The sequence below is a fragment of the Mobula birostris genome, chromosome 9, assembly GCF_030028105.1.
Source record: "Mobula birostris isolate sMobBir1 chromosome 9, sMobBir1.hap1, whole genome shotgun sequence".
NCBI lineage: Eukaryota > Metazoa > Chordata > Chondrichthyes > Myliobatiformes > Myliobatidae > Mobula > Mobula birostris.
In genome coordinates this window covers 45,104,926-45,118,342 of record NC_092378.1, presented here as the reverse complement: position 1 = coordinate 45,118,342, position 13,417 = coordinate 45,104,926, and the positions used below count along the sequence as shown (strand labels likewise).

Genomic DNA, 13,417 nt, shown 5'->3' with positions numbered 1-13,417 from the left:
CAGTGGACAAAGCAGTGTGAGGTGACTTTTCAAAAGGTAATGGAAATAGCAACGTCAGACACTGTACTCACACATTATGATCCACATCGTCCAGGGAAGCTTGCCATGCACTGTTCAGGATGATGACACGTTCAGAAGAAAGGTGTCCAGAGCTGACAGAGCCAATTCCTGCACTCTCAGAGTTAACCCCTACAGCCACCATGGGGGAGGTGCAGACCTGAGATCGTTTCCCAGCCACAAGTTTCTCTGCCAAGCAGAGTGATCCCCTTTGCTGGGAACCATGTTATGCCGCAAGATCAAGAAAGCCTCCACAGCAATTAATTCTTTTTGCTTGAAAGGGGCAATTTAAAATTTATTATGCGTGGATGTGTATATAGTAGTTGTATTATATAGTAAACTGTATATATGCTGAGTGAGCAATAAGTTAAAATATTTTGAATTGAGATGCATTCTGTATTGAATAGGGGTTCATAGCTAAGCAGAGAGGAGTGTTGTGTATTTAATATTTCAATATTTGAGTAATATTGTAAATACAGTGTTTGAGCATTCTTTATTTACATTATTCATTATGATTATATGTATGAAGTATGTGAATGGCGTATGTCAACAGGCTACCATGTCATATATGTGCACCTCTCGCTTACAGTAAAAATGAAGTACAAATGTTTATCTTCCAGCTTCCCGTTTTGCTTTCAATTTTTTTTTTGTTTTCAAGTTACCAAACTTAACAAGATTTGCTGGTTCCTGGTTGATAGTAAATGGTTTGTGTTGCGTAGTCAGTGATTATTGGTGTGTGGTTGATGACCAATGGCTTGAAAAGTGATCTGGGCCTCTGGAACTTCAGTCAGAAGTAGATTTCCGGGAGGTCAAGCCCCCAGTAGCTGGCAACATGCACAAAATGCTGGAGGAACTCAGCAGGCCATGTAGCATCTACAGAAAGGAGTAAACAGTCCACATTTCGGCTGAGGCCCACACTCCTGCTGTGGTAGCGGGTCTGGGTGAGCACATGGTAGAAGAGTTGGAGGGCAGCAGAGATCACAGCGGGGGAGCAGTGAGAGAGGGTTTCACTGAACTCCCATCGAAGGGAAGGTTTAAAATTCTTCAGGGTAGGCATCCCTGCAAGAGACTTCACAGTGTAGTAGTTATATCACAAACATGAGAAGATCTGTAGATGCTGCAAATCAAAGCAACACCCACAACATGAAGGGCCACTGCCTGAAACATCGACTGTTTATTCTTTTCCATAGTTGCTGCCTGGCCTGCTGAATTCCTCCAGCATTTTGTGTGTGTTGATTTGATTTGCAGCATGTACAGATTTTCTCTTGTTTGTGATCCAGTAACAGGTAAAGCTTATTATTTGATAGTGGAGTTTGAACCTAATAATCAGGGACCTCACTTGTTTGGCCAGTAAATGCAGATATATCTTAATCTGCAGCATAATATATGAAATAGATGCTAACTCAGTTTGGAAGACTTTAGACAACCTGATGGATGCTATTTTGCACCAAATGGAAGCCAATCACTTGTTGATGCTTGGGACAGAGAGGCAGCACTTCTTTCTGATGTGCCTTCAAACTACTTTGTAAACTGATGTTGAGTCTCAGTGTTTGGAGATTTCAAAACCTAATAAGAGAGTTAAACCATTAAGAACTCAGATATCTGTCAAGTGACAGTCTGAACAAACCATACAGGTTAGCAATTAGTTAGGAAGCTACTGATCTGAGGGTTGGTACAATAACAGTTTTCGGTACTTACAGGGAGAAATCACTCAGTTGTGAGTAGACCTCTGAAGCAGTTTACTCCTGTCATCTGGGATAGGATTGTGGTGGTCTTGCTACTGCCAGACTTGGGGCCTGCCTTTCTTGTGTTTAGAAGTTTTCATTGTTAGCTTCTGAACACATTCTGAGAGTATTGCTAAAAAAGAGTTTCTGCAACAATGCATGTGATATATTCCTGCCTTTGTAGTAATTTTGATTGTTATCAGTATGCAGATCACAGATGCCAACTTGTGAACAGTTGGGCTAGTTTTTCACGTGCAAAGTGGTGGACATGAGTGACGTGGACCAATGCAAGCCATGGCATTATATTTGGTCAAAGGATTGATATTTGGTGGTATGGTACTAGGTATTTAGTGGGCTCTTTCTGATGGAAGGAGTCTATTAGAATTTTGCTTTCTAATCCAGCTACTTAATCTCAGTTCCATTCTGTTTTTGAGAAGCATGCACTACGTATCGCTACTTGGTCTGCTTTTCTGTGAATCGATTAAGGTGGTTTACTGAATTTTTCTTCACCCTGGATTCATCCAACCTACTGAAGGCAAGATTTTGACACAGCCACACATCTGATTTGTACCAACAGAAACATGATGTTACATGGGAAGAAAATGATGCACTGTTCGGTGGACTGTTCCTTCATATCCATATGTGTGAAGTTAACCAATTACTTTTTTTCCGGAATCTTGTTTTCGCACCCGTGTTTGCAATAAAATTAAATGCTGGTCATAATGCATATCTTATTAAAACTGTGGTCGAACTCTGTATACAAGTTTGAACATAACTTGATCCTGGTGCATTGAACTAAGCCTCAAAGAAGATTACCACTATGTGTGTACAGTGTGTCTTGGAGCAATATTGGATGCCAGGAGGAATTGTTGATATGACAGATCTCTGTGCTGGCCTCTGCTTTCTTCACTCTTGACCTTCCCTACTTCCCTTTGCCACCCACTACAAAAGTAGAGAAAGCTTCCATTTCCTACACCTGTAAAAAGCACTCTCTTTTACTTTGTTGTATCTTGGAGAGATTTGCAACCATGCACATGAATTCAGAATAAACTTCACAGGTTGGATAGGAAAAAGCAGAGGACATTAAATCAGATTGCATAGTTCACCTCCTGACTGCAATTGCCAGGTCAAAAGATTAGGTGTCAATCTCTCTTCCTCACTTGTTACTTCAAAATCAATTCATGCATAAATATATCCGTGCAGTTGACACAAAATCCCATTCAGAAACTCTACAATGTTCTAAAAATAACGATTTCTTCACTCAATGTGTTTGAGTAAATCTCCTCAGAGCAGCATCTGTAATAACATATTAACCTACATTTTTCTGTTGAAGCAGTGAAAAATATCTTAATTCAGAAAATATTAAAAAGAGGTCTGTGCATTAATATTGTAGGGCATAATTTTAGCCTATAAATCTATTGGAATGAAATATGAGCCTTTAAGGGAGTTTCGTATTTCATCGTCCCATTTGAGACTTTTCTGTTATAATCTGAAAATACATTATTAATTTCTTCAATCCAGAGTTGATCTCAGGAGCTTTAGTATTAAGTCGAAGAGTCTTTGGTGGCTCTTTTTCACGTTAATCCCCAGTTGCTGCTGGTATACAGAAAGCTCTCCCTTCTGCTTACTACAAGGAATGAGGCTTGGGCTAGGTCATTCTCAGGTCAGAAGAGAATTATTGTGTTTCAAATAATTTGGCAGAATTTTCTGGTGCTGTTTCGAGCAGAATATAGGAACATCTTTCTCAATGTTGTTTTTTTTGGTGTAGTCTAGAGCGAGCTCTTTGTATTAGCCAACTCTGTAGTGAAGCTTTGGTCACTACAGACTCGTTACTGATGGTGGGGCAAGCTTCTGAGTCAGGAACATTGACTGGACTGATCTTTTTATGCTCTGGGTAAGTAACAGAATATTCAATAAGCCCAGCAAAAAAAAGTAGATTTAAACAAGAGTCATAGGTCCTTCAGAGGATATAAACAAAGGATAAGTGATCAAAGGCATTAGAATTCTCAGGGAGAGGATTTTAATGTATGAATCTGCAGTAAAAATTTTATGAGCTGTCCAGTATGAACACCCACTCACTAACTGTTGGTGGTGCATTCAGATGCGATGCAAACAAAATCTCTTTGTTGTAGAATTTTGCTTAATAAAGAAACTATAAGATATATGAATCTCAAATTTGAACACATAAAGGCTCAGAGATGATTGCTGATGACAGCAAGAGTTGATTAATGCTCTGGTGTGATCTCTGCCCAGGATTACAATGTAACCGTTAACCTGTTCTTTTTAATCAGGATTAATATTAAGCCAGATTTGTTTAATGTCAATTGGAGCATCTTATTACATCTCTGAAATCCTCATTTAGCTTCTGAACTGAAGAATACTGATCACAAACCCCTCAGCTGCCTCAGGACTGACTTTGTACACTTTTGAAGACTCTTTCGTACCTCAGAGGTGACCATTCAGAGACTTCTAGATAAAGTTCCGTTAAAGCTGAAAATAATATTTTGACAATTAACTGGTTAATAATTGACATGAATGAGATATTCTCCTTTTTAGTCTTATTCTAAAACTGGTATAATAAAAAGTAAATAAATTTTATCATTTTGTGCTTCAAAATCAGGTGCCATATTTAAGTACTTTATGGTGATGTCAGCACTGAATATCGCTGTAGGATGAGGAAATGTTTGGACTGTTCAAAAACTTAAAGTAGATTTTGCGTAGTTTTTTCCATTAGGTTAATGAATGTTGGCAGGACATTTCAGTATTAGTAGGAAGAGTTCATACAAGGAAACCAAGTGTTTCTGTAGTGTTCCTCGCACAGAATGTTTCAATTTCCAGCAGGAGTTATTCCTGTAGCAGAGTTTGAGCTACTTTTCCCCAAACCATCATGATGTTTGCTTCACTTGCTACTTTCATTCTGTCAGGTCATCTCCGAACGATAACTTTGCTGTGCCCGCTAAACGCTAAATGTTGTCAAGCTGAGTTTGGAGTGACCTCTGTGGCTTCCAGCCTTTCTGGGGTAGGGTGCAGAGATTGCGTTTTCTTGGAAATTCTGCCCTTTAGGAATCTCAGTGAACCAAGTCAACTCAGGAAGTGGATCGGCCTGAAATGTGGATGTGGAAGTGAAGGACCTTTGGAAGATCAGATCAGCATGAGAAATGAAACTTAAATTCCATTGAGCTTAGATTCTAAGTTCAAATGCTGATAGCATTTTGTCTTTGTTGTGTGAGTCAGGCTCACTAATATGAAAACAGTAGAATAAGCATGTACTCATTTCATGGCTTGAGAAGGTTGCATATGATTGCATTCTGATCAAAACTTGCTAATGCTGAATACTGCTAATGCTACATTCAATTAAATGATTAAGTTTCTTTGTATAATGGAGATTAAGAGTATAGCATTGAAAAAACATGAAAAATGCTGCCTTCAGTGAGTCGAAAATTGATATGCACCCGTCATGTCTGCTCCATGGTATCACAGCATCTGTCAGCATTGTTCCACTCCGGCGCTTGATCTCTCCAAAGCTTCCCTGCTAGAGCATCATTTGCCTAGTGGGTAATATGTGCACAAACAGTAAGATTGGGTAACTTGTTTGCTAAGAACCTATTTACAGATTCAGAATAAAAGTCATCAGCTCAGTATCATCATGCTTCATACTGGTTAGGCATGTTAAGGACATTCAGAGTCTCACTAATGACTTTTGCAGAAATTTGCCACGATTTGACTGGTTCTGCCTGAAGGAATGTGAGGTGAATGTTTATTGAGCAAAGGGTAAAAAAATGTTACAGAAAATTATTCATGAGAAATGGGGTATTTTTATGTCCAGAGTGATTGTGTGAATTCAGTAGGAATTGCTGTGTTAACAATACGGAGGGTATACCGGTGGAAAGCAATGAGAAACGTCAGCCACTTGCTACTCCCTTGATGCATGTGTTGCTATGGAAACAAGTCGGCATGGAGTGGCATGATGATAAGCATTTCAAATGGTAAAAAGACACTGAAATTACAAAGAAAGGCAATTAAGGAAGTGCGTTGCTTTATCAGTATTGGGAAAGGAGACAATAAGAAGGTAGGTGGTGATATCCTCCCAATGGATGGACCAGATCAAACCAGCAGTAATATAAACCATATGCTTCTTTGAATTGTGAGACTTGCCACATTATTTCTTCCTGGTTGCTGTCTCTTGGCTATAATAGCTATGTGTTGTAATTACAGAAGACAGCAGGGAGTATGGGCCAGTGTTTGAAGAGCAGCCAATGCCAACCATCTACCCAGAAGAATCTGAAGAAGCAAAAGTGTCACTAAACTGCCGAGCTCGAGCAATTCCTTCCCCGGTCTACAGGTAAAAGCAACCGTATGCTTAACTGTCTGGTGTTAACTGCCCAAAGGAACGTAGCTATGTAGGTTTTGGGTTGATATTCAGAACTATATCAAACATACTTCAATTTATGTTTCCTTTTACCTTTCCGAATCTGCTATGGCCTCGTTTGGTTATCAGGTGAGTGATGGAATGGTATTGGCTCAGACACTGCTTTTCTATAAGATGTGCACCATGCACACTGGCTCAGCTTTCATTACGTGCATTATAACTGCAGGAATGTCTTGTGGTCGCTGCCTCCCCTTCTTGCATGGTGCTTTCTTCTTGTTTATTTCACATTTGCAAATGTGCTTCATTTGTGTTGTAGATGGAAGGTAAACAACCGAGACATTAATGTGGATGGCAGCCGTTACAGTATGGTCGGTGGCAACCTGCTTATCAACAACCCGGAAAAGGTGAAAGACCGTGGCAAATACCAGTGCCTAGCAACAAACAAATACGGAACCATCATTAGCAAAGAAGCCGAGTTGCAGTTTGGGTGTACGTATTGATTTCCAAACCAAAATTCTTGCTATGTAGATTAATTTGCTCATTCATATCTGCCACATTTTCTCTTGTATATTAAGTACAGCGTTTGTTATTTTATTAAGTGAGAAGGTTGTGTGTTCAAGACCAACTCCTTTCTGAATTTGAGCTCGTAATCTGGTCAGTCCTGATGGGTTGCTGTAACGCAGAGATACAGGCAGGGATATTAAGTGAAGGCCTCTATAGACTGGTGGGTGTAAAATATCCCATATCACTCCTGCAAAGCAAACAGACATTTCTGGAGTACTGCTTTATCTGTCAACCAATAAAACTGGAACGAGGTGATCATTCAACTCATTGCTCCTTGTGGGTACCTTTATGATGAAGTGTCTTGCTGTATTATGCGCCTGATGAACAGTGACAATATCTCAACCAGAAAAGAAACTATAGTGTTAGGTCAGATGAGGAGCAGTTGTTGTAAAGGTAGATGCAATGTGTACAGACAATCACCACCAGCACACTGAGGAGCTGATAAGTGTGCAGGTTTTGGCAAGGTGCAAAAACAGGGTCGTTATCATGAGTGGCCTCATCTTCTCTATTCACACCTCCTTAATGTAAAAGGAGGTATAATTACAAGGAAAAAGGAGGTATAATTGTTTTAAGGGTGCCTCGGAAGCAGTGTTCCTGATACAGTGTGTGAATAGGCTGACTAGAGGAAAGGTCGTACTGGATCTAGTACCAGGGACTTGGTTAGGAAACAGACTGTTAGTGGCCGAGCATTTCTGAGAGTGACCATAACTCACTTATCATTAGCAGAGTTATAAGTTTTTTATGAATAGAACAGACTAATGTGCTGGGCCATATTGAGATTAATAAAGAGGCACTGATGGATCTTATGAGAAAAAAGTAGGATAGTGAAGTCCCCAGAGCTAGAAGGGATATACCGAGGTTACTATGGGAAGTGAGGGAAGAGATTACTGGAGCATTGACAATGATGTTTGCATCCTTCATGGCCACAGGAATGGTACTAGAGGGTGGCAATGGTTCTGTTGTTCAAGAAGGATAATAGGGATAATCTGGGAGCGGTGGTAGAGGCTGATACAATAAGGACATTAAAAAAGAATCTCTTAGCTAGGAACATGGATGTAAGAAAAATGGAGGGGTTATGGGCCGAGTAGGAGGGAAGGGTTAGATTGATTGTGGAGTAGGTTATATAGGTCAGCACAACTTTGTGAATTGAAGGGCCTGTGCTGTGCTGTACTGTCAGCCTCCTCTTTTTCAAGCATCCATGTTCCATAATACTTCACCTTTTTCCAACAAGAATAGCATGGAGTCTTTTGTTCTTTTATCTATTTGGTGATTACGCATCTCCCCAAGAAGGTTGACTGAATCCGATGCGTAGCTTTGCCACTGTTATTCCAGTTTCTTTTCAGTGAAACGGTATTAAAGCGGCTCGATCAGTTTAAACTAAATTGAGGATATTTTGTCGGAGATACAAAACATAGAAAATAGAATAGTACAGTATATGAAACAGACCCCCCAGCCCACAATCTTTATGCCAAACAAGATGCCAAATTAAACTAAATCTCTCTGCTTGCACATGATCCATATCCTCCCATTCTCTGATTATACATGACTTAACAGCCTCTTAAATTCCATTATCATATCTGGTAGCCTATTCCAGTCATCTCCTACTCTGTCTGTTTAAAAAAGAAACTTGTTTGCACATCTAATTTAAACATTCACTCTCTGATCTTAAATGCATGTCCTTTAATGTTTGACAGTTCTATCTTGGGGGCACCTATTTACCAGTTTATCTTTAAGTCAGTCTGAAATAAAATAATTTTAATGTTCTACTGTTGCTAAAGATTCTGCCTATTGCTTGGGAACAGGGTTACCAGATGACATGAAATAATTCTTACACACAGGAACTGGTGCGGCATAATTTTGGAGGCACTGTGCTTAATTTGCATATTATTTTAATGAGGTTAAGATTTATGTTCAACTATGAACATGTAGTCTGGAACCATGTATTGTCAGATTTTACAAGCCATACCTGGTGAGATCCTAATCAACAGTTGTTCCCTTTACTCTGCTGTGATAGTACCCTTTCTCTGGGTGTCTCAGTGCACGAAATAAAGATGGAAGATAGATTTTGAATGTACTCACAAATTTGACTCTAACTGGTTTCTCATTTGTCCCTGTAAATCTGTCAGGTTAGCCTAACAGTTCTATATAGTGCCCTGAATCATATTAGATCGATTGTGAGAGCATGGCAAGTGTACATGCAGCTGATGGATTGCACAGTGAATCGATTGAGCTTTCTACTCACCGAGGGATCTTTCTTAATGTGTGGGCTTGTTTTCATCTCTGATTCATAGCTCCGGCACTGTAAGTTGCCAGCGTGTACAGTGACTCCATTGATATTTTTTCTCTGCACATAAGTAACAGACCCCAGATTCTGATCACGTTGCATAATGTGTACTAAGAGATGGTCATCGATGGATTACCGTACAGTAGCCATCACTCATTGTTTGGTTCCGGAAGGAGAAGGGAACTTGATGAACTCTTTTATGAACTCCAAGCGTGTCGAAGACAAAGCATGTCTCCATGATCTGTTCAGTTTATTTATTATCCTTGACACTGCTGTGCACATGAAATTTGATATCAACACACGGCTTACAAAGGCTCCATCGAGCAGACTAGAATGTAGCTGAGATGTAGTTCAGTGATAAAATGAAAATAAGAAAATGTTGGAGATACTTGGCAGGTTGGGCTGTATCTGTGGAATGAGAAGCAAGCAACATTACAGGTTGAAGACCCTGGGAAGGAGAGAAAAGAAGCTGTTTAATCTGCAGGGAGGTTGGGTGGAAAGAATCTCTCTCATGGGTTAAAACCAAAGCAACCTTAGAGAGAAGATGTAAGCAAGATTACCTGGTTAATGAGTGCATGGGGACAGTTAGTGAGAACGTAGTCAGAAGAATATAGGAATTGCAAACTACAGAAATGTACTCTGCAACTAGACGAATAAAAGGAAGGAAGATTTTCAAACCATCTGAGCCGATATCATAGGACAACTGATAAAGAAGTTGAAGAATTCGCTATTGAATTCAGAAGTCTACAAGGGCCCAGATGGTAGATGAGATTTTGGTTCTCAAGCTTGCATTGGCTTTGTTATAGCAATGCAGGAGGGCACAGTAGAAGACGGATGGTGAATTAAAATGGCAAGTTGCAAGAAGCTCTGTGCTTGCACTCATCCAGAAGGCTGCAGGTCGAAGAGGAGTGAATCTGTCTCTTTTTCTGGAGTCAGTGGAAGATGCTCTGCTGTTCCTTGCTGATTCCGTTATCTCATCCAGGATGACAGAGATTTAGTGGCTTGTATCTCCCTAGGAAAAGAAGACAGTTTTTCCCTTAGTAACACACACAAAATGCTGGAGAAACTCAGCAGGTCAGGCAGCTTCTACGGAAATGAACAAACAGTTCATATATTTTTACCATCCATCCTCAGAATAGGACAGATGATAAAAAGGCAAACATAGCGTGCAGTCAAAATGTCAGGAAGGTCAGACAGATGATAGGACAAATTTGCAGCTAGCAGAGTATCAGTTGTTACGTACCCCATAACTGGGTTGCCAAACCAGCAGAAATGGAACGCTCGTTGGAGTCTGGATTACTAGGAACTAATAAAGTTTTATTAAAGAAATAAGTAATACAGTACTCTAATTGTAAGGATATCAATGTAACAGGTTAGCAGTGATAATACACACGTATACACAGAAATAGGGTAATAGGAATCAACCAAGCTCTATCGCAGTCTAGGGGTAAAATGATCAGTCTTAAGTGAAACAGAGTTCAGTTCAGTTTAGTGCAGTTCGCAGTAGTCGCTGTTGTTGTACCGTTGGAGAGAGAGAGAGAGATGCAATTTGGTTCAGGCAGACCTTTGATGTCTTCGCAGTTGGTTTCGGGCAGACCCTTTTATGTCTTCCAATCCCCGCAGTGGTCACCAACTGTGACCCCTCCGTTCCGGATACGATCGCTTTTCTGCGGTGAACCCCTCACCCAGGCAAGGGCGGACACACACCCCAGGTTCCCAGCGATCGTACCTTTACACCCTGTGAGCCTCTGGTCGGTTCCCGCGAACCGGACCTCCAAGCTCCCACCACTTGTGGGGGTACACTGCTTTCCAGGGTCTCCTGGTCTCGTGGTGTGTTGCATGCCTTAGCAAACCTGCTGTTTTTATCCCCCTGCTGGGGTATCACCTGTCCATCAAACTTCAAACAGTTCAGGTTCAAAGCAATCGGTCTGTCAATAGTCTGAATTGTGTTTCTTTTCTGTTAATCCCTCTCTTCTCTCTTATTAGCATTTTGAATGTTTCTCCGTTGTCTTTCTTATCTCTCTCATTAGCATCAATCGTCCGATAGCTTTGCTTGGCGTCACACAGTGCAGTAGGGATGCAGAATCAAAAAGGGTAGCAAGTACAGTAGTCGAAGTCTCAATGCACAGAGTATAAGAAATAAAGTGGATGATCTTGTTGCACTTTTTCAGGTTGTCGGGTATGATGTTGTGGCCATCACTGAATTATGGCCGAAGGATGGTTGTAGTTGTGAGCTAAATGTTCAGGATTATACATTGTACCAGAAGGATATGAAGGTAGGCAGGGGCGGGGGTGTGGCTCTGCTGGTAAAGAATGGAATCAAATCATTAGAAATATGTGACATAGGGTTGGAAGGTTCCTTAACTTGCTGGTTGAGTTAAGAAACTGCAAGGGTAAGGGTACGCTGATGGCAGTTATATACAGGCCTCCAAACAGTAGCTGCGATGTGGACTACAGATTACAATGGGAAATAGAAAAGGTGCGTCAAAAGGGCAATGTTATGATAGTCACGGGAGATTTTAACATGCAAGTAGATTGGGAAAATCAGGTTGGTAATGGATCTCAAGAGAGTGAATTTGTTGAATGCCTATGAGATGGCTTTTTAGAGCAGTTTGTCATTGAGCCTACCACTGGATTGGGCGTTCTGTAATAAAGTGGAGGTGATTAGGGAGCTTAAGGTAAAGGAACCCTTAGGAGATAGTGATCACAATAAGATTGAGTTCAACTTGAAATTTGATAGGAAGAAGGTAAAGTCTGACATAGCAGTATTTTGGTGGAGTAAAGGAAATTACAGTGGTATGAGAGAGAAGTTGGCCAAAGTAAATTGGAAGGAGATGCTGGCAAGGATGACAGCAAAGCAGCAATGGCTCAAGTTTCTGGGAAAAATAAGTAGGATAGATATATTCCAAAAACAAATAAATACTGAAATGGCAAAATAGTACAACTGTGGCTGACAAGGGAAGTCAAAGCTAATGTCAAAGCGAAAGAGAGGGCATACAGCAAAGCAAAAATTAGCGGGAAGATAGAGAATTGGGAAGCTTTTAAAAAGCTACAGAAAGCTACTAAAAGAACCATTAGCAAGGAAAGGATGAAATATGAAAGCAAGCTAGCAAACAATATCAAGGTGGGTAGAAATAGCTTTTTCATGTATATAAAAAATAAAAGAGAGATGAAAGTGGATATAGGACCGCTAGAAAATGAAGTTGGAAAAATAATAATGGGGGACAAAGAGATAGCAGATGAATTAAATGATATTTTGCATCAGTCTTCACTGTGGCAGACAGTGTGCCATTTGTTGACTGGTGTGAAGGAAGAGAAGTGAATGCAGTTACTTTTACAAGGGAGAAGGTACTCAAGAAGCTGAAAGACCTAAAGGTACATAAGTCACCTGGACTAGATGAACGGCACCGTAGTGTTCTGAAAGAGGTAGTCGTAGAGATTGTGAAAGTAGTAGTAATGATCTTTCAAAAATCATTGGACTCTGGCATGGTTCCGGAGGACTGGAAAATTGCAAATGCCAAACTACTCTCTAAGAAAGGAGGGAGGCTGCAGAAATAAAAGTATAGACCAGTTAGCTTGACCTCAGTGGTTGGGAAGATGTTGGAGTACTTGGTGACACAGGACAAGATATGACAAGGTCAGCATGGTTTTCTTCAAGGAAAATCTTGCCTGATTAACCTGTTGAGACTACAAGTAGAATAGATAAAGGAGACATAGTGGATAAGGTATATTTGGACTTTCAGAAGGCCTTTGACAAGGTGCCACACATGGGGCTACTTACTAAGTTAAGAGCCCAAGGCATTACAGGAAAGTTGCTAGCATGGTTAGAGCATTGGCTGATTGGTAGGAGGCAGCGAATGGGAATAAAAGGATCCTTTTCTGGTTGGTTGCCAGTGACTGGTGGTGTTCTGCAGGGTTCGGCATTGGGACTGCTTCTTTTTATGCCGTATATCAATGATTTAGATGATGGACTAGATGACTTTATTGCCAAGTTTGCAGATGATATGAAGATTGGTGGAAGAGCAGGTAGTGTTGAAGAAGCAGGAAGGCTGTGGAAGGACTTATACAGTTTAGGAAAATAGGTAAGAAAGTGGCAAATGAAATACAGTGTTGGAAAATGCACAGTCGTGCACTTTGGTAGAAGAAATAAATGTGTATACTATTTTCTAAATGGCGAGAAAATCCAAAAAATATGAGATACAAAGGAACTTGGGAGTCCTTGTGAAGAACACCCTAAAAGTTAACTTGCAGTTGAGTCGGTGGTGTGGAAGGCAAATGCAATTTTAGCATTCATTTCAAGAGGTCTAGAATATAAGAGCAGAGATATGATGCTGAGGCTTTACAAGGCACTAGTGAGATCTCATTTTGAGTATTGTGAACAGTTTTGCGCTACTTATCTAAGAAAAGATGGGCTGGCAT

The 13,417-nt window shown here is 40.4% G+C and overlaps 1 protein-coding gene across 2 annotated transcripts in view; it reads left to right on the top strand.

Annotated features, from left to right (window-relative positions):
• The window catches only part of LOC140202725 (contactin-1-like), a 525,313-nt gene that overhangs the window by 141,751 nt on the left and 370,145 nt on the right, over positions 1 to 13,417 (top strand). For both annotated transcript variants that reach the window (XM_072267960.1, XM_072267961.1), the window contains exons 3-4: positions 5,997 to 6,123; positions 6,467 to 6,639. In XM_072267960.1, the coding sequence (XP_072124061.1) occupies positions 5,997 to 6,123; positions 6,467 to 6,639 (300 nt within the window). The remainder of the gene's footprint in view (positions 1 to 5,996; positions 6,124 to 6,466; positions 6,640 to 13,417) is intronic.